The following is a 22,672-nucleotide window of genomic DNA, read 5'->3' as shown; positions in this document are numbered from 1 at the left end:
CCACAATCGATTAGCTCCATTGGCAACACAATATTCTCATATTTTGTATATTAATTTTTGGACCGAACTTACCCTTCAAGTTAGTCTATGCACATAATTATTTTATTGCCATGTTTCCTAATTGTCTGATCCCTGTACCACCAGTTAGTGTTGGTAAACTTGAAAGGACACGGATGTCGCCTAGAGGGGGGTGAATAGGCGGTTTAAAACTTTTACGAGATGGGCTTAACAAATGCGGAATAAAACTAGCGTTTACTTTGTCAAGCCCAAAGCCTATATACTATAGTTCACCTATGTGCACCAACAACTTATTCTAAGGATCTCAAAAAAAACAACTTATTCTAAGCAAGAGTTCACCTATGTGCACCAACAACTTATGCTAAGCAATACAAGCAACTTATGTGATAGCAAGATATATATATAACTTCAAGCACGATGACTATCACAAGGTAAAGTGCATAAGTAAAGAGCTCGGGTATAGAGATAACCGAGGCACGCGGGAGACGACGATGTAGCCCGAAGTTCACACTCTTGCGAGTGCTACTCTCCGTTGGAGCGGTGTGGAGGACAAGTCACTCCAAATGCACGAGGGCCACCGTATTATCCTCGAGAATTCCCACCAAGAGGGATGTCCTCGATCCACTATGTAACCTTAGGGAGGTTACCGAACCCGCACAAAGCTTGGAGCTATCTCCACAACTTAATTGGAGGCTCCCAACAAATTGCCACAAAGGCCTTGTCCTTGAAGAATATCCACAACTAAATTGGAGTCCCCAAGAACACCACAAAGATGCCACTAAGGCCTTGCCCTTGAAGAATCTCCACAATTTAATTGGAGTCCCCAAGAACACCACAAAGATGCCACAAAGGCCACTAAGCCGTCTAGGGTCCAAAGACCCAAGAGTAAGAACCTTCTTGCTTTCACTTCCACGAATCACCGTGGAGAACTCAAACCAATGCACCAAATGCAATTGCAAGAACACCACAAAGATGCTCAAGCCCTTCTCTCTCAAATTTCAACAAAGCTACAAAAGCTATAGGGGGAATAAGAGAGGAAAAACAAAGAGGAGAACACAATATTCTCCAAGATCTAGATCCCAAAGATTCGCTCACAAAGAGATGATTAATTTGGTTTGGTCAAAGTGTGGATCTAGATCCCTTCAATCTTTCTCTCAAAAAGATGCAAGAATCATTGGTTAGGGAAAGAGAGATCAAGCTCACAAAAAGTCAACAACAATGGTGGTGAGCTTGAGAGAGAGGAGGAAGAAGAAGGAGCTTAGATCGGAAAACCAAGAGAGAGAGGGGGCATAAAAAGGAGGCCCCAAATTTCTGCCCGTTGGAGGCTGGTGCGCGCGTGGGAGTAGGGACCGGTAGTACCGGCTAGGTTGGGCCGGTACTACCGGCCATGGTCGATCTGGCGCGGCGAGTAGGAGCGGGCCACGTGGCCAAGGCGTGAGAGGAGGCGCAGGCCGGGAGGGGGAGGCCGGAGCCTCCGGCCATGGTACCGGCCGGGGTACCGCCTGTGCCTCCGGCGGCTGCCCCTCCTCTCCTTTTCCATCTTTTTTACTTTTGAACCCAAATATGGAAATGCAAATATCTTGAGATTGGAGAATCCAAACGAGATGAAACCAATTTTGTTGGAAAGAGGTCGACAAGAGCTATCCCTACAAAATATGGAAACTAGTGGGGGGTGATTTTCTATTATTTTTAGAGGTGCAACACCTCAACATGAGAAACCGAGAAAATCACCAAACTCGAAAACGCAACAAGTGATCTATGCAAAATCCGTTTTCGAAGAACTAGAGCTTGTCATGAGAATAAGCACAAGCTCTAAAACATCACATGGATAATACCCAAATAATAACCAAGAAAGATGATGCAAGGATGCAAAGGTTTGAGCTCTCTCCGAACGATACGATCGAGTTACTCACTCGAGAGCCCTCTTGATAGTACGGCAACTAAAGTATAAACCGGTCTCCAACTACACCATGAGACCGGTGAGACAGAAACCCTATCAAGAGCAAACCTTAACCTTGCGCATTCCACTTCAGCTCGATGATGACGATCTTGACCGCAACAAGATGGAACGCCTTTCTTGCTTGTGCTTGCTTGACGAAGTCTTGTAGATTGCTCCCCCATAAACCACCATGGGAGAGCTACTTCTTCGGCGCAACTTCACATATCCATGATCACCATATGGATGACAAGAGTCAATCAAAGGATCTCTTCGAGATGGTTCATCTTGAACTAGCACTTCATTTCTCCATGGCAAGCTTCAAGCTTATGATCTTTTCGAGTTGGCTCATCTTGAACTTGCACTTCATCATGTTGATGTCTTGAAGTAACTTGAGGGCACACTTCATCTTCATTTCATCTTCATCTTCAAGACATACTTGACACTTGATATCCTTCATCAATTTATTCTTATTGCAACCTTGAAGCCAACATATGGTTCAAGAATTACCTGTGGACAACACCTACAAATATAACTCAATGCAAACATTAGTCCATAGGAATTGTCATTAATTACCAAAACCACACATGGGGGCTCCATGCACTTTCAAAACTGCCATTACTTGGCTCTATTTTGGTTCAAGCATACAAGGTCTTAAAGCTTATTTCAGCTAATTTCAGGCATGTCACAGAATTATGCTACAGATAATTAAATCGTCCTATGTTGTTAGGTAGGCCTTGAGAGAGTATATCTGTGTGAGTTTGACCAAGTTAGATAGTTTTTTATGTTTTCGACTGACAATACCAGAAGCTAAAGTGCTTTTAGAGTAGTAGTCTGTGCTTTCGTGGTTTAGGTGTTAGATCATTTGTTTTTCTAGATGGTTGTCCTGCAAAGATGTTTAGATATTACATGGCCTACTTTACGGTTTGTGTTTAGATTTTGTTTTTCTCATTGTCATTCATTTTTGGTACTACATTCTTTTCGGTTGGTTCACTTTTTTTTATTGGCTTTGTTTTTTGGTGCAACTTTTTTTCTTGTGGGAGAATGCATCTTTGTGGTTCGGAGTATACATGTTCTTATTGTAAAGCGGTTCTTTGGTATAGTGAGCAGGCTACTAATTTGAGATGTTTATAATCATTGTTGCAAGGGTGGTAAAATACACTGGCTTAAGTATAATCAGTCGCCCACTCCTGTTGATCGGTTGATTAGGTTTGTTGTGGGAGTGAGTGACGGAGTTTATGTGGTTGATCATGTCTTACAACATTATGTTTGCCTTTTCATGTCATGGGGTGAAAATTGATGATGGTACAAACATGGGCCAATGGTCCTTGTATGTTTTTGGTGAAGATTCTTCCTTGCCATCGCATTGATTTGCTGGTTGCCCGCATGGGATAAGTCGCGTGCACGGGATAAGTCTCCAAAGTTTGATGAACTTTATATTTACAATATGATAATGGTTTTTATAATTGGATGGTTGTATTCGATGGTGTAGGGGTGGTGGTGTAGCTGTGCTGATCGGAAAATGTAGCTTATCTTAGGGCAATAGTGAACAAATGGAGGCCGAGCTACATGTACCTTTTATTTTTAAAAATTCGGAAATCATATTTAAGTTTTCAAAAAAATTGGAATTTTTTCTTGATGTAGCCAATAATGAAATCTATAAACATGTAAATTCGCAATGTGAAATTCTTTGCATTATAGGCTACACAAAAATGAAAAATGTGTGAATCTGAACATAGTAAATAGTGCACACTTCAAAACTATAAAACTTGTCAGATTTTATCATTTTTGTGTAGCCTAGAATACAAGGAATTTCACATTAAGAATTTGCACATTTGTTGATTTCATCATTGGCTATATCTAGGATTTTGTTTCAGATTTTTTTGAAACTTCAAACTATGATTTCTAAATATAAAGAGCTACGTGTAGCTCGGCCTCCATTTGCCGTTTTCCCTCTTACGCCCATGCTTAATAGTTGTACTGATTTGCTAAAATGTTTATCACTACCAAACTCATCACACCAGACACACTATGTGGCAACGCCATGCAGGCGGCAAAGCAAAGCTCACCTGTCCGTCTAGTATCAATGTGTCCGCCAGCTGAATTTGGCAACTGTGCGCACCGACCATCTTATAGAGTATTTGAATTGCACAAAGGCGATCAATGGGCCGCACAACACCATCACGACGCCATCGTCATGCATTGCGCGAGCTATCACATCTTTTTTTTTAACTCAACTTTTTTTTATCTCGTTTTGGCTTTCTAAAAATCACCTATGTATTCATAATTCTCAATTGCAGTAAGTAAAATTTAAAAAATTACAAATATATCTTTTGACTACCTGTCAATGGCTACAAGCACTCGAGGGAGCCACTCCTCCCTCGCTCAAGCCGGACAACCTTTGTCATATAGTACTACCTCCGTCCCAAGGAATAAGACGCATACGTATTTTAAGACGAACTTTGACCATAAAAATTGAGCAACAAAATCTTGATTATATTATATGTAATTAGTATCGTTGGATTCGTATTGAAAAGCACTTTCTAATGATGTTAATTTTATACAAACAATCTTTATACATTTGAAATAATACTTAGACAAACGAAAAACACGTAAAACGAGGATGCCTATTCCTTGAATCGGAGGTTAGTAGAGCTTAACAGATTTAACCCAGCTACGCATGTTTCTATTCGCGTGTCAAGTGTCAACCCAACAACATGTTCCTTAAATCACACCAACACATGTTTCTATTCTCGTGTCAAGTGTCAACCCAGCTACGCATGAATAAGCCACCTGGCACATGGCGCTCTAAGCTTGGGGCTAAAAATTTGAACACGCTCTCATGTGTTCAAGTTTTGTAGTTTGTAGTTTTGTACACTGATGATACTCAGTCGCTCACCAGCACCTACACATTTCACGAAAGAAGGACAATAATCCACATTTTAGAACTCAGCAGTGTTCCCACAAGCTCATGCCGTGCTCGTCTTCCGCCTCCACCGGCGCCGCGCCCAGCCTCGGCGGGCTCATCATCAGCCCCTCCGCCATGCTCGCCAGCAGCCGCGGCATCTCGAACACGTCGTCCACGTCCACCACGCGCCGCTGATCACCCGCCCCAGAACAGGCGCTATCAGCCACCTGCAAATTCCCGGCACCGTCCACCATGGCCGCCGCAGCGGCCGTGGCGGCCGCTCTGATGTCGTCCGGCGCGCGCGAGACCGGCGCTGGGCGCGACAGTGCCTCGTAGGGGAAGTTGAGCGCGGGGCCGGCGGCCTCGGCGCCCCTCAGCGCCAATGCGGCGACGTCGTACGCGGCGGCAGCCATCTCCGGCGTCCGGTACGTTCCCAGCCAGATCCTGCTGGACTTGCCCGGCTCTCTGATCTCCGACACCCACTTGCCGCCGCGGAACCGGATGCCGCGGTACACCGGGTGGCGGGTGTCAGCGCGTGCGCGCCTCCCCGGCAGCAACGCCACGTTCGCGTCCTGGCCGTCTCGCTCCATCCGCGCGCACACAAACGAATACACCAATGCACAGCACAAGGGCGTTCAAAACAAGCTAAAACTTCCAGGGAAGTGCAGGAGAACGATGATGCCAGTGGCAGCCAGGAACGTGCTGTAATTCCGAGGATCACGCCGAGGGTTTAAAAACAGGGGGTTTGGGGCCATTGGCGGTGAAGAATTGGAAAGAATTCTCAAACGCGTCTAGATTGCTTGCTTTCCGAGGGATTAGCTGGGGAGCACACAGGATGAGAGAGACAAAGCCTAAAGTTCTCATCATCTTTTCATGGGGTGGTCGAATGACGAGCCGCCACGTCGGGCCGTCCTAGGTTGTTAAAAATGTCCTCAGTGCGCAGCCAAGGATGCTGCCTTTACAGGGCTGTTAAGAACGCCCAGGCAGCAGACATGTATCTTATTAGTGTCAATCCAATTGACTAGGGATAGTTTAGTTGGTCAGAGGGTCACTATCAGGTTGACCCGTTCTCGCGGATCCCCGACGACAGTATCCTGATAACAGTCCACCATACTACAGATGACAGAGAAAGCATACACCATTTTTTTTGCGTCATACACGAAGTATCAAGAAACAGGATTACATGGATTAACACCATCACATTTACATATATATATATGTGAAGATCTTTCAGTTATACAGTGTTGTAAGAAAAGGGCAAAAGAATGTACAGCGAAGTGTGAAGATGTTGCACTGAGTTCGCAACATGTGCAAAGTTATACATAAAACATGTTATCTTATTTTTTTGTTGCACTAAGTGGGGCTATGCCTTCAGCATCCGCAAGTAGTCGTCGATTATGGACATTGCTGATGAGCGGTACCCAGAGCCGAAAAGATTGTAGTGATTCAGGTAGTGGTAGAGGAGATACAGGTCCCTCCTCTTCTCAAAGCCTGGCTGTTTTGGCATCACCTGAATTGAAGTTCAGTATGTTACATTCAAACTTTCTATCATAACAGTAAATTCAGTAACCACCCGGTACAAGACGTGATAGTTATATAGGAAGAGAGAAAGACAATTGAGTAGCCCACTCAGGGGAATGAATTCAATGAGTACAGCTCAAGGTGAGGGACTATGTTATTGGAGTGATACGCAAATTGTATCCCAATTTATTGCAAAATATCAATCAGTTTTGAAGTAGGAACCAGACAGTTGACCCTTTCAGAATTTTGGATAATGATAAGTGAATACTTTATCTGCATATGCTAGTGGTGCCAGATACAGGTGCGGAGCAAAATGAAAAGTGGATACCTCAAAATAGGAGTTATAGAATTCCCCTCCAAATCCAGCACACCATGACATCCCAAACTCTGCTTCATTGTGTCCATCTGTAGTTAAACAAGAATTGATAAGGTACTTGACTATGGGTTCTAATACGTGTGTGCAAGAAATTCAGGGAAACCAACTGCACTTTGGTTTCAAGAAAGAAATCAATAGACTGCATAAAGCAATTGTGATTCTGGAAATGGAGGAATAAATAGTGAATTTTACATACAGTAGCATGCTGGATCCAATATCACAGGATCTCCATTAGTATCAGAGCTTATGTTTCCACTCCATAAATCTCCGTGAAGCAGGCATGGCTCAATAACAGCGCCATCGAAAAGCGGATGCATATTCTCAATCAATCGCTGACCTGCTCAAGAGCAACTTACATGATATGAATTGTTACAAACTTCGCCAGATGTTCGCTAAGATGAATGACCACAAATCAAAAGCGAAATGACTAGCACCCACTTATTGATGTGTCCATGACACGAAATGGGAACACATAAGTCAAGTATACATTTATTCCTCCTTTCTCCTATGTACCTTTTTCATATATGGCGGAATCTCCAAACCGTTGTGATATCAACTCTAGTTGGTATCCCAGTCTATGCTTCGAGTAAAACTCAATCCAGTCAGCAGTCCAAGTGTTAATTTGGGGAGTGCTACATTGCGAAAATTGGTGGGTTAAAAAGACCAATGTAGTAGGATTTCAAGCAAACTTGAGTTTTGCATGTCACACAGCCAGAGACAGAACAAGAGGTAAAATTGAGCAGATGCATGTCACTGTGAAACTACCTCTTCTGGTTATAAAAGGGATAAATCGTCTAATTTTAGAATACCAAACACTCAACTGTACCTTCCAATTGTATTTTCAACATGGAAACCATAGCCCTTATCAGATTTTGCAGCTTTATGCATTTCAGCGAGCTTCATTCCCAGAGCTGACTGGCAATAACCGATTTGTTCAAAATAAAGGATTCAAACGAACGATTGGAATATAAGGTGCAAAGTTACCTTTTTCTTTGTATGAAAGGGGTTTCTGGACAAGGTTACCTGGTCTCCCCTAGAACGACCAAATTGAATAAACTCCATGATTATAAAAGAACCACCGGTTGGTAACGATCCCACCTGTATTAGGGTACACAGAGTAAGTATGCTAAATTTTCTCAACAGTTGCATATTAGTTCTAGTCCAATCAGTAGACGCTAGGTTCCTCAGATAATGTAACAACCTTGATATGAGTAGAACTGAAACAGTTTGAGTGCAATAGTGTACACCACATTTCGAACTTGTAAAATAAAATTGCATGGTGTGCACACATCAGTGCAGTTTCAGTCATGTACTGTGTTGTAATATATTGTACTGTTTTATGCATCACACAAATTATACATGTTCTTGCATCCGAGTCTTCACTCACCTTGTATGGCAAAGGAACACGGATTGACTTGGTGTCATACATTGCCTTCAGGCCCAGAGCCTCCCCCTCAAACATAGCTGGACCGATGCGCCTGGCATACAACAAGATGATTCCAGCCCACCGTTGGCAACAGTGGAGTAGTATTGCAAATTGGACACGACGACATGATGAGTTGCCACTAGCGTTGTGCACTACTCCATGGCATGCTGAGTTTCAAACATAAATTTGCTTTAGCCCACCTGTTGGTCTTCACGAAAAAGGAGCCAGCATCGGTCTCATAGCGTTGGGCAGCGTTAATGCAGCCACCCCCGATGGAGCTTGTCCCTGTAATTTTCGTGGCCTTCCCCTCGGTGAGAATCCATTCCTTGATCGGGTCGTCGCCCATTGCGGCCACTGTAGAATCGCGCAAAGCAGGTCAGAGTGACACATCAAAACACACAGCGCAGTACATCATATAACCAGAGCCGCTGCCCACTGCAATGCTATGAAATGGGCATAGAAGTTGAAACCGACAGTCACCAATTTTACAACTACAGCAAGCCATGACTGCTACTGAACTCCAAATCCTGTGGGAAATTTACAACTACAGCAAGCCATGACTGCAGCTGAACTCCAAGTGAACGGACACAGCACAGATTACAGCGAAGCTAGAGTTCATCGGGACTACAGCGTCTAGGTAACAGCGGGGAGGGGCATACTTTTTGGGGATGGAGAGCAGGCATGGAGTGTCGAGGCGGACTTACCGACGGACAGCTTGGAGGCTGCTCTTGGGAAGCAGGCGGAGCGGCGAGATGGATGGCGGCGAGGGAGGAGCGAGGCGGCGGATGAGGTGGAGGGCGAGGATGCGGAGAGGAGCGCCACGCTTGCCATCTCCGAGCACGGACGCCCGGCGCGCTTCGATTGGCTGCCGCTTGCCGTGGCTGGGAGTGACAGGTTCCAGTCGAGACCCTGATGGGCCTGGTGTGGACAAGCCACAGCAATAGATTTCCAAAATTTGTCCTCGGAGGCCCAATTATTGGTGTAGCGGGAAACGCCACACTCTGAAGCTGTTTTTCTTTGCCAGCCACACCAGCCATTGCTTCGCCTACCCTCATCCTAGACACCATCATCTACACTGAACTCTGAACCGAAGGTTTTTTTTAGCCCTGTTGCTTTAGCTACTAGCTCTGTTCTCTCCTCGGATGTCTCCTCTCGGAGACGTCGGTTAAACTTCCTTCCTACCGACCAAAATTAGTCTGATTGATATAAAGGACCAGCATTGCAGGTTGCTGCCAAAATGACTTGTTCTAGCCTCTTGTGTGCTAGATGGGGTTTGCATTTTATCCAAAAGAAGGGACTTACATCGCTTCAGTTGCTCATGTCTTGATCCCACTTCATATATAGGAACCACAGTAAATCGCAACATACTCCCTCTGTTCAAAAATAATTGAAGTTTTACATTTATTCTAAGTCATACTACTTTAAGGTTGACTAAGTTGGTAGAAAAATATATCAACATCTGTAACATAAAATTAATTTCTATTAGATTCGTCATACAATGTATTTTCATACTATACAGATTTAACACTGTAGATGTTGACACATTTACTACAATCTCAGTCGAACTCTTTTACTTGGTTCATTTGCGAACCAAAAACAAACTCTACATACAGTACATGGTAAATATAAAACCGTTGTTCATCTCTTGCCGTGTATTCTATTTTAACCACCAAATTTAGGATCACCAAAGGCATAAAGCATACAATACATATCTTGAGTTCTGGCCACCCCCTCCAGCCCCCTCCCCTCCCCTCCCAACCCTAACCCGCCCTCCCAACCCTAACCCGTCCCCACGCGGCGGCGCCACGCCGCCGACCCCCCCCCGCCCCCCCCCCCCCAGCCCCCTCCTGCGACCTCCTCTCTACCGCCGCTGCCGGGAGCATCGCCAGGCAAAGCCTGGGCGGTGTGGTGGCGGCGACGGGCGTCCCTCCTGGCGCCGAGTTGACGGCGAATGGCGCTCGTCGTCTCTTCTCATGGCGTCGGTGTAGCGAAGGGACGACAGCCACATCGGATCCGGTGGCCGCAAGATGCAGCGGCGGCTCCAATAAATCTGATCCGGTCCCCATGGGGCTCGGGCGGAGGGGATGAGCGGGCTCCTGCGGGCAGCGGCCTGCGGTCCTCGTTTGTGTCCCTTCCGCTTCATGAGGGCGCCTGGAGTTTCTACTCTAGGCATGGCGGTGGTGGTCTTCTCTTTCGCCGGAGGAGATCGGCTAGTTGTGTGGCTAGCTTTGGCGGATCTCGCGATCCGTCGTCTAGCTCCCGATGGTGAGGCGTAGCTGCCGGTGAAAGCGGGCCCTGACTTCGGTCATGGCGGATGATGGAGGCGCATGTTCATCGTTACCTTGTTGAAGGCATTGTCTCTGCAGTCTGCGTTCTTCGCCTGGGCTACTCCAAGGGAAACCCTAGACCCGGGTCTCCCGGATCGGACGATGGCGGCGTGCAACGCCGTTGTACCTGTTGGTGGCATCGTTTTTGGAGCAGACAACGGATGGTGGTGGTGCTGAGGTGGAGTGGTGTTCTTTGCTGTGTCGGCGTCGTCGACTCTCCGCGGCATGGTGCAGTGGTGTCTCGGAGACGGACGCAGTGTGATGGACGCGCGCAGGATGGTGGTGTCATCTGGCGCCGTGGCGGCATCGATGGCAGGCCTAGCAAGGATGCGATGATCCCTCTTGAAGATGGAGTCGAGGAAGACGGCGGTAGCAACTTCTATGGCGTGTGCGTTGGCGTGCGCTGAGAGTTTTCTTGATTGAATGTGCTTCTCATCTGCTATTGGGCGGCCTGGGAAGGCATTTGGTTTTTTGGATGATGTTAGTTGGTGTATTGTCACCCCCTTCATCCTACTGTAGGTTTAGCGAGGTGGCTTCGAGTTTGATCTTTTATATTGCTTCTTGTAAAGTGTTGTGAATAATCTAATAAAAAAACCGTGTGCATCCCTTGGATGCAGAAGTTGGGGTGATATTTCTCTCATTTCAAAAAAAAACATCTTGAGTTCTCGCTCTGCATGTTTAGAACATGATGATGAGAAAACATATATTGATCTACATGACATGTCCAAACGGACACCGTTCAATAAATAATTTATTTTTCAATGATTCATGTACTGAAACTCACATGCCAATAATATAATTATAGTACCTATGTTTTTATTTTATCATTCAATTTAGAGATTCACTTTATTGAGAAAACTACCATTTTTTAAATTTCCCGTTGCATCGAGCAGCGTCTCATCTAGTATAAATTTCTTGTGGTTCGATGAAAACATTCAGTAACACATGGGGGTGCAGGTTACATAATAAAGTACGCATACATTACTTGTTCATAAAGAAAGCAGTGGTTCAAATTTCATCAACTGTGGATTGTCTTGAAAGATGAAGCCACATCTGACAAACTAGCTAGTTACTTGATCATGACTTGGCGAGTGATACACATAGCCATGTTAATCTAGCAAGATGATCTCTCAAGATTCCGTCCAGGCTCCATTGTCTCTCTGCGGTCCTCATAAATTCTTCCATGACTCCCCCAAAATGTTTCACAATCAGTGGCTCAAACACAGCTCGCATCTGGCACATGTACATTTTTGGAGTGAAGAGCGCAGAGTCTGCACCACTTGTTAAGCCGCGCACTACCATCTCCTTGATTGAAAAGGAGCCCTCTTCTTGGATGATCTCCCTAAGCTCTTTACTGGAAGGTCCATACATCGGCATGTAGAAGGAATCATACTTAGCTTTGTCAATCACACCCTGTTAATCAGACCCAAAAGATCAATTACTTGCACATTCATTAAAAAATGATAAAATCATATGCAAGATATCAAATAAATATACCTCTAAGGTCATAACACTTAGAATCTGAACTATGCTTTCCCATATGTGAAATAGTTTGGAGTCCATTCCATCAGACTGCCTTCCTGTAATAGAAATAACCATCCGGCCTCCTGAGAGGAATTCTTTGGCTCTTAGCTTTAGGAAATGTGTGAAATCATTCTTAAACTGTTGTGCATAAGCCTCATGGATCATAGGAAGCATTTCATGTCTTGCATGCTCATCAATGTTGTACGCTGGGATATGGTTCCTCGTTAGTACTTCTGGAGCCTGTAGAGATAAGGAATTTGGTTATATGATTTAAAAAGTGATGTAACCGGTTACTGCATCATGTTGCGAAAATGTCACACCTTTGATAGCCAATGCAGGCTGCTGGACGAGCAAACAAGATGTAATGAGCCACTAGTGAAGAGTCTCTCGTAAAATGACCCTGGCGTGACACTGGCCACCACAATAGGCTCATTAATTTTCCGGAGCGTGACCAAGCTCTTTATCACCATGTTGAAGTCGTTGTCAGGAAGGTCATTGAGGAATATACACACTTCAGGTGGTTGCCTTTGGAACTGAATGCAGTAACTGTGGATGGCCTCGATGGCAGTCGATACCAACACTAGCGCGTTTGTTCCAGAGGAGCAACCCAAGTCGGCAATCACCATATTTCGGGGAAACAAGGTGCTGGTACTTGTACATAAGTCAATTATGGCGGCTTCTATCATGGGCTTCATCCTGTTCTGCTCAGCATTCTGCATTCGAGTTGTAGTTCTTAAGAAAATCTATATAGTGGTTGTCAGTTCATGTTCTTCTTTATAAATCTAAGTTTACTCGATGCATATAGGATGGATAAGTAGTTGAGTGAAAAAATTAGGCCAATTGGTTGAAGAGTATCCCGTGCAAATTGCAAACAACACTATAGTAAATCGTGAATGACTAGAAAAACGGTCCTCCTTTTTAGAGGTAACCAAGGGCTATGAGCTTAGGTAGCACACTTTTTTCTGTGTGTTATACACCTTTAAATTGAAATCACCTCTCAACGGATTGTCCGAATTCCTAACCCTTTCCACCACTGCAACTATGGCAAGGATATTAATTAAACTAGGCCAAACGATTTTTTCTTACTGCCCTTTGTAAATGAATATGGTTCCTGTGAGATATGCGCCATAATTATTATAGGCCAAATGCACCAATTGTGGGTAGCTCATGCTATGAGGGATGCTGTCTACAAGAAATGTGTATTGCAAACTATGTCATCAGTATATAGACTCACCCGGTGACCTGGTTTATCGGCAACCACTCACAACACCGAATGATGTTGTCTCGACACATTTTTAGATCTTTTTCGATATATTTTCTAAATACCTGGAAAACTGGGAGACTAGAAAAAAGGAAACACGAAACGCAACCTTTGTCAAGTTGCTAGCCACAGTAGTAAACTAACAGAGAGGAGAAAATACCTGAATACCGGAGTTGTGGGCATAGCTCGTGTCCCCTTCTCCCCAGTTCATGGGCTCCATCTGTCTTCGTTTACAGCAGGTCGAACCTCCACAAGACAGAGCAGGAAGGCAAATGTTAATGGTGTACCGGAAGCTGGACGATTTGTGCTCCTTTTTATGGTAACTGAGGATGGCTGCTTATTGGGCCCAACAGTACGGCCTTTAAATTGCATAGCACATGGGCAAGCGAAAATGAAATCTGGTCGGAAATTATGTGGATGGGTATTTGCAGATGAATCAAGCACCACAAAGCTTAAAGAAACGTGAAAACTGTGTGGTACGTGATGAAGCTATCAATCAAGCAGCACCAAGCCTTTGAGGTGGCATAAAAGCCTGACAAGACGCATACAACAAAGCAGGGACGTTTGGTGATGGTGATCCCCTATATGCCAAATTCTGAAGCTGTTTTCTTTTCTTTCTCTGGACTCTCTGCCAAATTCTGTTGGTTGGTTCATCTTATGCAGAAATCTTGTAAAAGAACAATCTTGTGGAGAAATGTTGCTAGTTCAGTTTCAGTAAAGCCAACGTGTACTTGTAATTTCATCTTTGGAATTGGAGAAGCAGAACAATGACAGAGGAGTCTGCAGGAGAATGATGTGCAATGATTCTGAAACGAACTCTAGTGTGGGCATCCAATCCAGCCAAGAAAGAGGACAACTTTGCTTGGCAGCAAATTATTCCTGATTTTCACCGACAGAACATGACCAGGATCTAATCTTCACCAGCTCCGGTATCCACCTCCGCCACAGCAGCAGCGCTGCAGGTGGTACCGGCGGCATTAGCATCATCTTGGCATTCTTCTTCTTCTGCGAGTGAAAGCGCGACGGGCACCCTGACATCTCTGTAGCTGCAGACGTATGGCGCGTCGCGGCCGTGGTAGGTGCCGGTCCACCTCCCCTCGTCGATCCCACTGGCGTCCCACAGGGACGCGTACAGGAACATGGGCTTCTCCGGCCATGGCTGCCCCTCACCTTCAGGCCGCTCCTCCCGCCGGACCACCTCCCCGTCGACGCGCCACTCGATGGCCTCGGCGCCCCAGGCGACGGCGTAGTGGTGGAACCCGTCGGAGGAGTCGAAGGGGAGCGCGTGGACCATCTCCCTGCCGCCGACGCCCGCGACGTAGAAGTTGGTCTGCACGGCGCGCTTGTCGCCGCCGAGGAACTCGAAGTCGATCTCGTCCATGTCCGGGGACCCCTCCAGGGAGGAGAGGTAGAGGTTGTAGTTGAGCCCCGCGGTGTCCCCCGCGGGCGCGCGGACGGCGGCCGCCACGGCGCCGCCCGGGAGGAAGCGGCCGGGGGAGCGCCACCGCGCGCCGCCGCGGTGGTCGTAGGTGACGTGGATCTCGCCGGTGGCCCGCGCGTGGTGGCACGCGTCCGGGGTGTAGTCCACGGCGATGCGGGACAGCGGCTCCGTCCCGTCGGGGCGTAGGTGCTCGTGCTGGCCGTGCTGCGGCATGCCGTCGCCGGACTCGCACTCCGACGCCATGATGGACAGGAGGCTCCAGAGGAGTGGGATGGAGGTGGTGGGGTTTTGTGGTGCCGGACAGGCGACAGCCGCCGCGCCCGGCATGTGCGCCTCCATCCACATGGGCTCTGCTGCTGCTGGAGTAACATGGAGAACCATTTCAAGTAAGGCAACTTGCTACTGTATTAGAAATTCAAGAAATGTTACTGTATCTGGATTACATGAGAACCACAAAAACCTCTGATGGCTCTGCATGGCTTCAGGTTCAGGCTCAAGTTCACATGATCTGTGTTTTACAATACAAATTGTCCATGAAAACAAATGCATTCGGCTCTGCATGGCTTCTGGATCAGGCTCAAGTTCACATGATCTCTGTTTTACGAACAAAAAAGGGCTCCGGTTCTGCAAAAAGAATACAATTGATTTTACTTGAACATCTTTCCAGACATAGCTGAAACTTTGCACATGTGCTTGTAGAGTAAGCTAATTTCGTGCACCGTCGTGTTCCATGTGTGATCGTGGCTTTTGTGCTTGTGTTTGCAAAATGCAGGAACTAGCCAGAATAATCATCCGACTCAGAGGAAGACAGTGAAGGGCGTGCTTCCTCGGTCATTCTGAACACATGCGCATGCTTACTTTTGCCCATTCTGGTTTCTTGCCTTGAAGGCTTGAATGGTAAACATTCAGAACAGGGGGAAGTCATTGGAAATTACCACTTACTCTTAATGCTACAAGTTCAAATTGTGGCATGCATTGCTTTTACCGAACAAGGAAAGAAATCATCATCTGGGGCACAGCAAAATTGCAAATGGGAAGAAACAAATCATCTCTTTCTACATATACTATGACGAAGCTGAGCAAGGCAATTGGCAACAAGGAGGGCCTATAGCTTCTGCGATAGGAGTGAGCAAAGAGGAAGAGAACAGATCAGATTATCTGCAGTTCTGCATTAATATAACCACCTTGCCGACAGATGTAACTGGAGGCGAGAAGAGGGAGCGGGAAGCTCAACCAGAAGAGCGAAAGGACGAAGTTGTTCATACTGAAGCAGCACCAGCAGAGCGGGCTCGCTGGCCCAACCCAAAGTACAACGCAGCTCAATGGACCATGCAAGGTGACCGGAGAAGCCATGGAGACGCCACAGACACCCTCACAATTATTATTTACACAAGGTAAAATAAAGTCCTCCTCACCATTTTAATTGTTGTTTACACATGGTCCACATGAGGCACAAACTGAAGACTGCAAATGAGGTGCAACTAGCACTTGCAACATGATAAGCCAGTGAATTTTATTCTGTCTGCATTCATTCTATAGTTGCAACTTAGTCCACTGGCATTGGCTGCATAGCCTCGGCTTCTTTCCTCAGACCCTCGAACAGCGCTGACGACAAGTACCACTCCCCTGCACTCGGATGAACGGTCTGAAACAACGGTTGCACCGGTTAGTTAGCCTTCTGGATAAAACTTCTCCATGTAACACTTTTTTGATACATTTTTACAGATATAGGCATGCATATATGGATATGGCATACCACAATGAGCTTCCCTTTGTTTTCTGGCCTTTTGGCGAGTTCAATGGCCGCAACCGTGTTGGCTCCTGATGAGATCCCTACCTGCCAAATTTGTTACCAGTTCATCAGTTTGATGTAAATCATATTCATTTTCACATTAACCAACAATTGCACGAGGAGTCTGTTCTTTATCTTGATTCTTTCTGAAGATAGCAGAGGAAAACATGCTTTGTGTGACTCACCAGAAGACCTTCTTTCAATGCCAACTGTTGAGCCATCTTAACGGCATCCTCACCTTTCACATGTTACATGCAGAGATTGAGTAAAGCTTACATATTTTCTTCAACCAAATAGCATGATCAATTTGATTTCTTACCTCAAGAACCTTATCCATTATATCCATGTCCAAAATATCTGGCTTAAATCCAACTCCATTTCCAGTGATGAGGTGAGGCCCTGCAATTAGTTCCAGTTAGCAGTTTAGCACTATGAAAAATAGAACGTCTACCTAAATTCTTAGCCTACCTGGCTTGCCACCATTCAGAACTGATATGGATATCCAGGCCTGGTACACTAGGACAACCATTGATACGAGGATTAAGTCTAAGGTTGTACCATTATTATTGTATCGTAGCATTGTTATTAGGAAATAATGTAGCCAGGTCATGTGGTGGGCCAAATTAGGGTTTTAATAGAGTCTATTTGACTTGGGCCTGTCCAAGTCGAATTAGGTTAGGCCCAATAAGGGCTGGCCGGCCACCCCACCCCTCATATAAGGTGGAGGTGCGGCTAGGGTTTCAGTTGGTCTAGTTTTGATTCAAGTCTTGTAGAACCTTGGGTTCCTCCAGTATCCCATCCCTGCGGGGTTGGCCCTATGACGGCGTCTCGGACGTTCGTCTAGTTATCCAATAAAGATGTGTGAGTTCTTGAGTCTGTCAAGAGTAATCATATGCGCTTGAGTATCCTTGAATCTGTCGAGGAAGTTCAAGATCTATCGGTCCTATGGATCAACAAGGTGCATCGTGAAAGATCGGGAAACTAATCCTCATCATGTGGTATCAGAGTGCTAGATTGATCACGGTGCAGATTGCTTTGTTGTTCGGTTGTTTCTGCTCGGTTGTCGTGGCTACCATTGGGTACGTCGCCGCCATGTTGTTGGTGAAGATCAAGGAGAAGGAAGTGGGCGACAGAGTCAAGTTCGAGGATGCCTTCGTTTATGCGGAGGTGGCCAGATTGCTTTGTTGATCGGTCGTGAGGAAGAAGATGTTTCCGTCGGATGGCTGGCACTGCCGCCAGCGTACCCGGCAGCGCCGCCGGCAGATCGCTGCGTTTTTTTTTCTCTGGAGATCGGTTTACACCAGATCGATTTCCGTCGACACGCTACCTGGTGAGATGTGCGTGGATCCGATCGGATCACGTTATGGTTGCGATTGGCAAAGCACAGGAAAGAAGCAAGGTACATCAAAGGAAAGTGCGGATCGAAGCAACCAACAGCCCAGGACTAGGGGAATCCGCGTACGTGGAGAGAGAAGCACGTAGCAGAAGAGGTGTTCAGATCAATATTTTTCCGGTCGTATTGGAGATCGAGATTAGCTTGAATCACGTGTGGGTCGCAAGAGGTTTCTTTTCTCGCGGACGGTGTTTCAGTTTCCTACGCGTGTACAGGCATGCAAGGAGAGGAAATATTGAGTGCAGATTTCGTTGGTACTTGGTTTCCAAATCAAATTTGTTGATCGTGTGCTGTTCAGCTCGCCAAAGAATAAAGAAGCATTGGATTGCTTACAACACGAGGAGACGCACGTGGTGCACAAGACAATCATCAGGAGGCCGGGCTGGCACCATATCTGGCGCACCGGCCGCCACACCGGACACTTTGGCGCCTCGCTCGGCAATGCCGGCTGGTAGACCGGACAGCTCGGCAAAAACCGGGCCCCGCGCTGGTGCACACCGGGGCAACATCCAGGGAGCAGAGAAAGTTCGCCCGGCGCCAAGGCCGGCAGACCGGGCCTCAGGCCGGTTGCACCGGCTCCTAGGCCGGTCGGACTGGGGCACTGGCCAGTGTACAGTCCGGTAGTACCGGTGTCCAGACCTGCAGCACCACTTATGCTGCTGCTCTTTGTTCGTCGCGGAGTGGAAGAAATTTTGCTCTTCAAGGAGGAAGACATTGGTGTTTCAGAAGGGTGCATACTCAGGTGTTTTCAACTTATTTGGATCTAAGACGGCTGTTTGTTTTGGGTGATATGTATGGTGCGCTTCAGTTGCATTTAGAAGGATACTTGTGTCTTCAATCAGGTTGATGGCGTCGAAGACCAAATGACGCCAAGGACAAGTCAAGCTAGTCGAGAGGGAGGATGAGGTGTGGAAGACTGGCGAGGCTTGAGGATGAAGACCGGCGATGTTCTTATCTGATTACCCTTTTTCTAGCAGACCCTCACGCGTTGGGGACAACGCTTCTTAAAGAAGGGAATGATATGGATATCCAGTCCTGGTACACTAGGACAACCATTGATACGAGGATTAAGTCTAAGGTTGTACCATTATTATTGTATCGTAGCATTGTTATTAGGAAATAATGTAGCCAGGTCATGTGGTGGGCCAAATTAGGGTTTTAATAGAGCCTCATCACCATCCTCTCCATCTCCCTCCCTTTCTACCGGACTCCTCACTCTGTTTCTGTGTCTGTCTGTGTGAGGGACAGTAGCTTGTAGCCTTGTAGGCAGTGAGTTGGTGTGGTTCGCAGTGAGTGTTTGATCTGCATATAAATGGATAGGTAGATAGTGGAGGCAGGCAGCTTGCAATGCTACTGCTAGTATTTATTTATGTGCTATGTCGTGATTTGGAACCAATGGCAGCGGCAATGATCGAGAGAAGAGATCAAAGAGATTGAGTGAGTCGTTGCATCTGGCCGGCCGTTTGGACATATGCTGCTTGGTTGGGTCGACCATGCATGCATCATCCATGACAATTCAAATGAGGAGATCCACCGTCCAGGACCATTCATGCGCGGTGTAGGTTCAGGTTTACATGCAACAAGAACTGCAGCCATGTGAGACACTGCGTATCGAACCTGTTTGGTTTTGATAGAGTAAAAGAAACCAGTTGGGATATCAGAGTCCGATTTTAAATTAAAAAGAAGAAGATACACTGACAGAGCATCGAACATAACAGAATTGACTCTGTCCATCACTGTATTGTATCGCATCCAGGATTTTCAAGTAGTATCATGTTTGACAACTGAAACTGTATTTTGCTTGGGAAATAAAAACAGGTTTACACGCTCTGAAAGGGAAACACTGGGGAAGAAGGAAAAGGAGTATATATTCTATATATTCATTCATAATACAAGATGTCTGTAGCACAAGGTTTGCAGACGTACAGCCGAAATCTCACAGGAAAAACACTCTCAAAATCTAGCGTCGTGTATATGGTGGTCAGTCAGAGGCTCATTCGTGCGCGGTGTAGGTTCAGGTTTACATGAAACAAGGAGAACAAGGAAATCAGTTCTGAATGATTGCAGGTTCTAACACTGTTCAGAGTTTTCCAAAAGAAAAGGGCCACAAATCCTCAAACACAAAAGAAGATGATGCTACAAATAACCCTCAAGCAGCAATATTCCATTCACCTCCTTGTGCTCCACATTCTTCAGCGGAAACGATTGGCTGCCACCGAACGTGAGATCGCTTGGCCCTGGGCTCACCATCCACACAGGAGAGAGCTCCGCAACAACCTTCTGCACAAGCTTGTCCTCCTGAAACTTGTTCAGCAGCAACGCTAGGCCAGGGCCAGCATCTCGGAAATCCACCAGCACACTGCATAGCCCTCGATCCGCGAGAAACCGTAGGATGGACTCCAAGTTCATCTGATCGAGGACTGAAACGCTGACTCCTGCTGGCTCCACGGTGACAGGACTGTCCGATAGAACTATAGCATTAGACGCAGAGTCTTCGTCGAGAAATGGGATGCGTAATGCAGAACCTTCACCCTGTGCTATGATGATATAAAGAGGCTGCTTTGCACCAGCTTCGTGTGATTTAGGTAACGGGGTCGTCTTGGCGGTCCCGCTTGAAATCATAACTCCGTCGTATTCTTTCACTAACTGTGAGTAGTATCCTCCTTGTTCATCAGCTCCACTCCCGACATGATTGATGACGATTCCATTCATCGACAGTGTAGTTCTGATATCAATGTAACAGATAGAAATTGCAAACAGCATCACAGATCGAATAAAATGAAAAAGGACCGCATTTACAACAATAAAAAAGCTGAAGCAATGGGATTCTACCTTATGCTAAACCACGGTTGTAAAACCAAAATTCTGAACATGCCTCTAGCCTAGATTTTTCATAATACGGCTACAACATGATACAGTTGCTACCATAATAATCTAGAATTCTAGCAAGAAACATGGGAGTTGGATATGTATATATACCTCAATGTTGCAAAGGCCCTCCCAGTAAGCATACGATGGATGTAAGCCTCATTTAATCTGAGGCATAATGCTTCCTCCACGCCAACCCTCACATCTATCCCAGCGTTCCGGAGTTTTTCGATCCCTTTGGACGCTACAATGGGATTAGGGTCAGTCATCCCCACCACAACCTCCTTAACTCTGGCTTTAATGAGAGCTTCAGTGCAAGGAGGGGTCCTGCCATAGTGGTTGCAGGGTTCCAAACTCACATAAGCCGTTGCATTCTCCGCTAAATCCCCTGCATCTCTCAGCGCAAATACCTGAACATGGTCACACAGTAACAAACATCATACTTGGCTTCGAGCCTATGTTAGTATCAACTGCATTATACTCTTCTAATGCCCCAAGTTCTTAAGCAAGTAAAGAACCTATATTCTCTGGGATCATGTTGTGTGTGACTGCAAAACACTGCATACTCTTGATAAGTGGCTATAAGTTGATGTTCGAAAAAAAAAATTGTTTGGTGTGGGATGTATCCTCTACAAGAACTGAACAGTTCCAGCATTAATGCGTTGTTGAACAGTAGTGAATGATGCAGCCCTGGATTTTACTACTGGCATACCAACTGAGAGATAAGTGAAAAATAGTGAGTAATATGAACCTGCAATCATGGCTAGTTACTAGTACCATCACATGAATATTAGGGGAAGCGCTACCATCATCCAGAAAATCTTTCAGAGTGAACACACACACACAAAAAAAAACATCGAAGTGAGAAATGTGAGACCTCGGCGTGGGGCTGTCCAGCTTTGGGGTGAAACCCCTCGCCGACGACTTGGCCGTCGCGGACGAGGACGCAGCCCACCATGGGGTTGGGGCTGGTGTGCCCGGCCGCCTTCCGCGCCAGCTCGACGCACCGGCGCATGTAGTGCGCGTCCATGTCGCCCGCCTGCGCCTGGCAGCGCACACTGGCCGCGAGCCCCCGCGCGCCGCCGCCGACCGCGAGGCGGGCGCGGCAAGGGGAGGCCGCGGAGGATGCAGGGCACGGGGCGAGGCGGGGGCACGGGGTGGGCGAGGAGGAGGCCATGTCAGAGAGGCCCAAACCGGCGAGATGTGTGCGGAGCAGGGTGCCCCGTCGCCCTACCTTGCCTCCAGCGGCCAGCGGAGTAACGCCATGGATAGATTGATGGAAGTTTCTGTCCAGGGATGGAGTACGGAGGAAGAAGAAAGACTAAATGGGCCTGGGCTGGTTCTCTGGTGGGCTTAATTCAAAAAGCCTAGCAAACTGTTGACTTGCTAATATTTTAAAAAAAACTGTTCACTTGTTAAAAGCTCAGGCCGGGCGTTCGGGATTGCCCGAAATTTCAGGACGGGTAATTCGAGTAAAAAAGATTTTGGGATTCCAAAATCAACACCTGAAATTTTCCTAAAATTCGGGTTCGGGATAGGAAAATCCCGTATTGCCCGAAATACTCCACGGTGAAAGGAAATTGGAGCTCTATTTGGAGCTGTGGAAGGAGAGGGAGGGCACAGGCTGACTTTGCCGTCGAATCGAAGACGATGGAGTCCTCTATCGTCGCCGGAGCTCGTCCCCACGGTGCGTGCTGTCAGGACCTTCTTCAGTATCTCACCCTCACCCTGTACCTGAGAAACACAGTCGCTCGGGATCAACCACAGCCGTACAAAGGTGATCTAACGGCTCAGATTCAAAGTTACCCCAATTGGCAAGATTCTCCCGCATATTCTATCTGTAATATGGATTAGCGCTAATAAGCGCCGGTTTGTAATAAT

At 46.5% G+C, this 22,672-nt stretch overlaps 6 protein-coding genes across 7 annotated transcripts; all 6 read right to left on the bottom strand.

The window, feature by feature from the left end:
• Nucleotides 1–4,903: 4,903 nt before the first annotated feature.
• On the bottom strand, nt 4,904–5,452 carry LOC124694459 (ethylene-responsive transcription factor ERF026-like). Its single transcript, XM_047227443.1, has one exon. It carries the CDS (start codon nt 5,450–5,452, stop codon nt 4,904–4,906), a length of 549 nt encoding a protein of 182 aa, XP_047083399.1.
• A 589-nt stretch (nt 5,453–6,041) lies between these two features.
• LOC124701246 (protein-ribulosamine 3-kinase, chloroplastic-like) lies at nt 6,042–9,039 on the bottom strand. Of its 2 annotated transcripts, none has more exons than XM_047233292.1 (9): nt 8,890–9,039; nt 8,386–8,539; nt 8,147–8,237; nt 7,744–7,857; nt 7,586–7,674; nt 7,273–7,391; nt 6,956–7,096; nt 6,712–6,788; nt 6,042–6,372 (listed from the first exon to the last, which is right to left on the bottom strand). In XM_047233292.1, the coding sequence occupies exons 1-9, from the start codon at nt 9,014–9,016 to the stop codon at nt 6,226–6,228; spliced, it is 1,059 nt and encodes a 352-aa protein (XP_047089248.1). In that variant the 5' UTR covers nt 9,017–9,039; the 3' UTR covers nt 6,042–6,225. The 2 variants fall into 2 exon arrangements, with proteins under 2 accessions (XP_047089248.1, XP_047089250.1); XM_047233294.1 differs by having other exon boundaries at nt 7,783–7,857; nt 8,890–9,036.
• Nucleotides 9,040–11,409: 2,370 nt separating this feature from the next.
• On the bottom strand, nt 11,410–13,639 carry LOC124701248 (S-adenosyl-L-methionine:benzoic acid/salicylic acid carboxyl methyltransferase 3-like). The gene is made up of 4 exons (XM_047233295.1): nt 13,458–13,639; nt 12,357–12,749; nt 12,010–12,276; nt 11,410–11,925 (listed from the first exon to the last, which is right to left on the bottom strand). Exons 1-4 carry the CDS (start codon nt 13,515–13,517, stop codon nt 11,590–11,592), a joined length of 1,056 nt encoding a protein of 351 aa, XP_047089251.1. The 5' UTR covers nt 13,518–13,639; the 3' UTR covers nt 11,410–11,589.
• A 484-nt stretch (nt 13,640–14,123) lies between these two features.
• Nucleotides 14,124–15,119, bottom strand: LOC124694458 (xyloglucan endotransglucosylase/hydrolase protein 31-like). Its single transcript, XM_047227442.1, has one exon. It carries the CDS (start codon nt 15,117–15,119, stop codon nt 14,208–14,210), a length of 912 nt encoding a protein of 303 aa, XP_047083398.1. The 3' UTR covers nt 14,124–14,207.
• A 1,014-nt stretch (nt 15,120–16,133) lies between these two features.
• Nucleotides 16,134–17,624, bottom strand: LOC124694456 (bifunctional L-3-cyanoalanine synthase/cysteine synthase, mitochondrial-like). The gene is made up of 6 exons (XM_047227440.1): nt 17,604–17,624; nt 16,999–17,038; nt 16,850–16,929; nt 16,716–16,775; nt 16,495–16,575; nt 16,134–16,383 (listed from the first exon to the last, which is right to left on the bottom strand). The coding sequence occupies exons 1-6, from the start codon at nt 17,622–17,624 to the stop codon at nt 16,285–16,287; spliced, it is 381 nt and encodes a 126-aa protein (XP_047083396.1). The 3' UTR covers nt 16,134–16,284.
• A 2,324-nt stretch (nt 17,625–19,948) lies between these two features.
• Nucleotides 19,949–21,968, bottom strand: LOC124694455 (riboflavin biosynthesis protein PYRD, chloroplastic-like). The gene is made up of 3 exons (XM_047227439.1): nt 21,669–21,968; nt 20,903–21,201; nt 19,949–20,648 (listed from the first exon to the last, which is right to left on the bottom strand). The coding sequence occupies exons 1-3, from the start codon at nt 21,966–21,968 to the stop codon at nt 20,060–20,062; spliced, it is 1,188 nt and encodes a 395-aa protein (XP_047083395.1). The 3' UTR covers nt 19,949–20,059.
• Nucleotides 21,969–22,672: the final 704 nt, after the last annotated feature.

This window comes from Lolium rigidum, chromosome 3 (assembly GCF_022539505.1).
Source record: "Lolium rigidum isolate FL_2022 chromosome 3, APGP_CSIRO_Lrig_0.1, whole genome shotgun sequence".
Lineage (NCBI taxonomy): Eukaryota > Viridiplantae > Streptophyta > Magnoliopsida > Poales > Poaceae > Lolium > Lolium rigidum.
The sequence above is the reverse complement of the archived record's forward strand: the minus strand, read 5'-3'. Positions and strand labels throughout refer to the sequence as shown.

What these genes read in the sequence shown, in the direction of transcription:
- LOC124701248 (XM_047233295.1), bottom strand. Translation starts at nt 13,517, where the DNA reads ATGGAGCCCATGAACTGGGGAGAAGGGGACACGAGCTATGCCCACAAC. An exon ending in CCCACAACTCCGGTATTCAG is followed by an intron (nt 12,750 to 13,457) that starts GTATTTTCTCCT and finishes ACTCGAATGCAG; the next exon opens with AATGCTGAGCAGAACAGGAT. An exon ending in TAAGTGTTATGACCTTAGAG is followed by an intron (nt 11,926 to 12,009) that starts GTATATTTATTT and finishes TCTGATTAACAG; the next exon opens with GGTGTGATTGACAAAGCTAA.
- LOC124694459 (XM_047227443.1), bottom strand. Translation starts at nt 5,452, where the DNA reads ATGGAGCGAGACGGCCAGGACGCGAACGTGGCGTTGCTGCCGGGGAGG.
- LOC124701246 (XM_047233292.1), bottom strand. Translation starts at nt 9,016, where the DNA reads ATGGCAAGCGTGGCGCTCCTCTCCGCATCCTCGCCCTCCACCTCATCC. An exon ending in TTTTTCGTGAAGACCAACAG is followed by an intron (nt 8,238 to 8,385) that starts GTGGGCTAAAGC and finishes GTTGTATGCCAG; the next exon opens with GCGCATCGGTCCAGCTATGT. An exon ending in ATTGGATCCAGCATGCTACT is followed by an intron (nt 6,789 to 6,955) that starts GTATGTAAAATT and finishes GTTTAACTACAG; the next exon opens with ATGGACACAATGAAGCAGAG.
- LOC124694458 (XM_047227442.1), bottom strand. Translation starts at nt 15,119, where the DNA reads ATGGTTCTCCATGTTACTCCAGCAGCAGCAGAGCCCATGTGGATGGAG.
- LOC124694456 (XM_047227440.1), bottom strand. Translation starts at nt 17,624, where the DNA reads ATGGCGGCGACGTACCCAATG. An exon ending in CATTGAAAGAAGGTCTTCTG is followed by an intron (nt 16,576 to 16,715) that starts GTGAGTCACACA and finishes CAAATTTGGCAG; the next exon opens with GTAGGGATCTCATCAGGAGC. An exon ending in ACAAAGGGAAGCTCATTGTG is followed by an intron (nt 16,384 to 16,494) that starts GTATGCCATATC and finishes CCGTTGTTTCAG; the next exon opens with ACCGTTCATCCGAGTGCAGG.
- LOC124694455 (XM_047227439.1), bottom strand. Translation starts at nt 21,968, where the DNA reads ATGGCCTCCTCCTCGCCCACCCCGTGCCCCCGCCTCGCCCCGTGCCCT. An exon ending in CTGGACAGCCCCACGCCGAG is followed by an intron (nt 21,202 to 21,668) that starts GTCTCACATTTC and finishes GACCATGTTCAG; the next exon opens with GTATTTGCGCTGAGAGATGC. An exon ending in AGGGCCTTTGCAACATTGAG is followed by an intron (nt 20,649 to 20,902) that starts GTATATATACAT and finishes CATTGATATCAG; the next exon opens with AACTACACTGTCGATGAATG.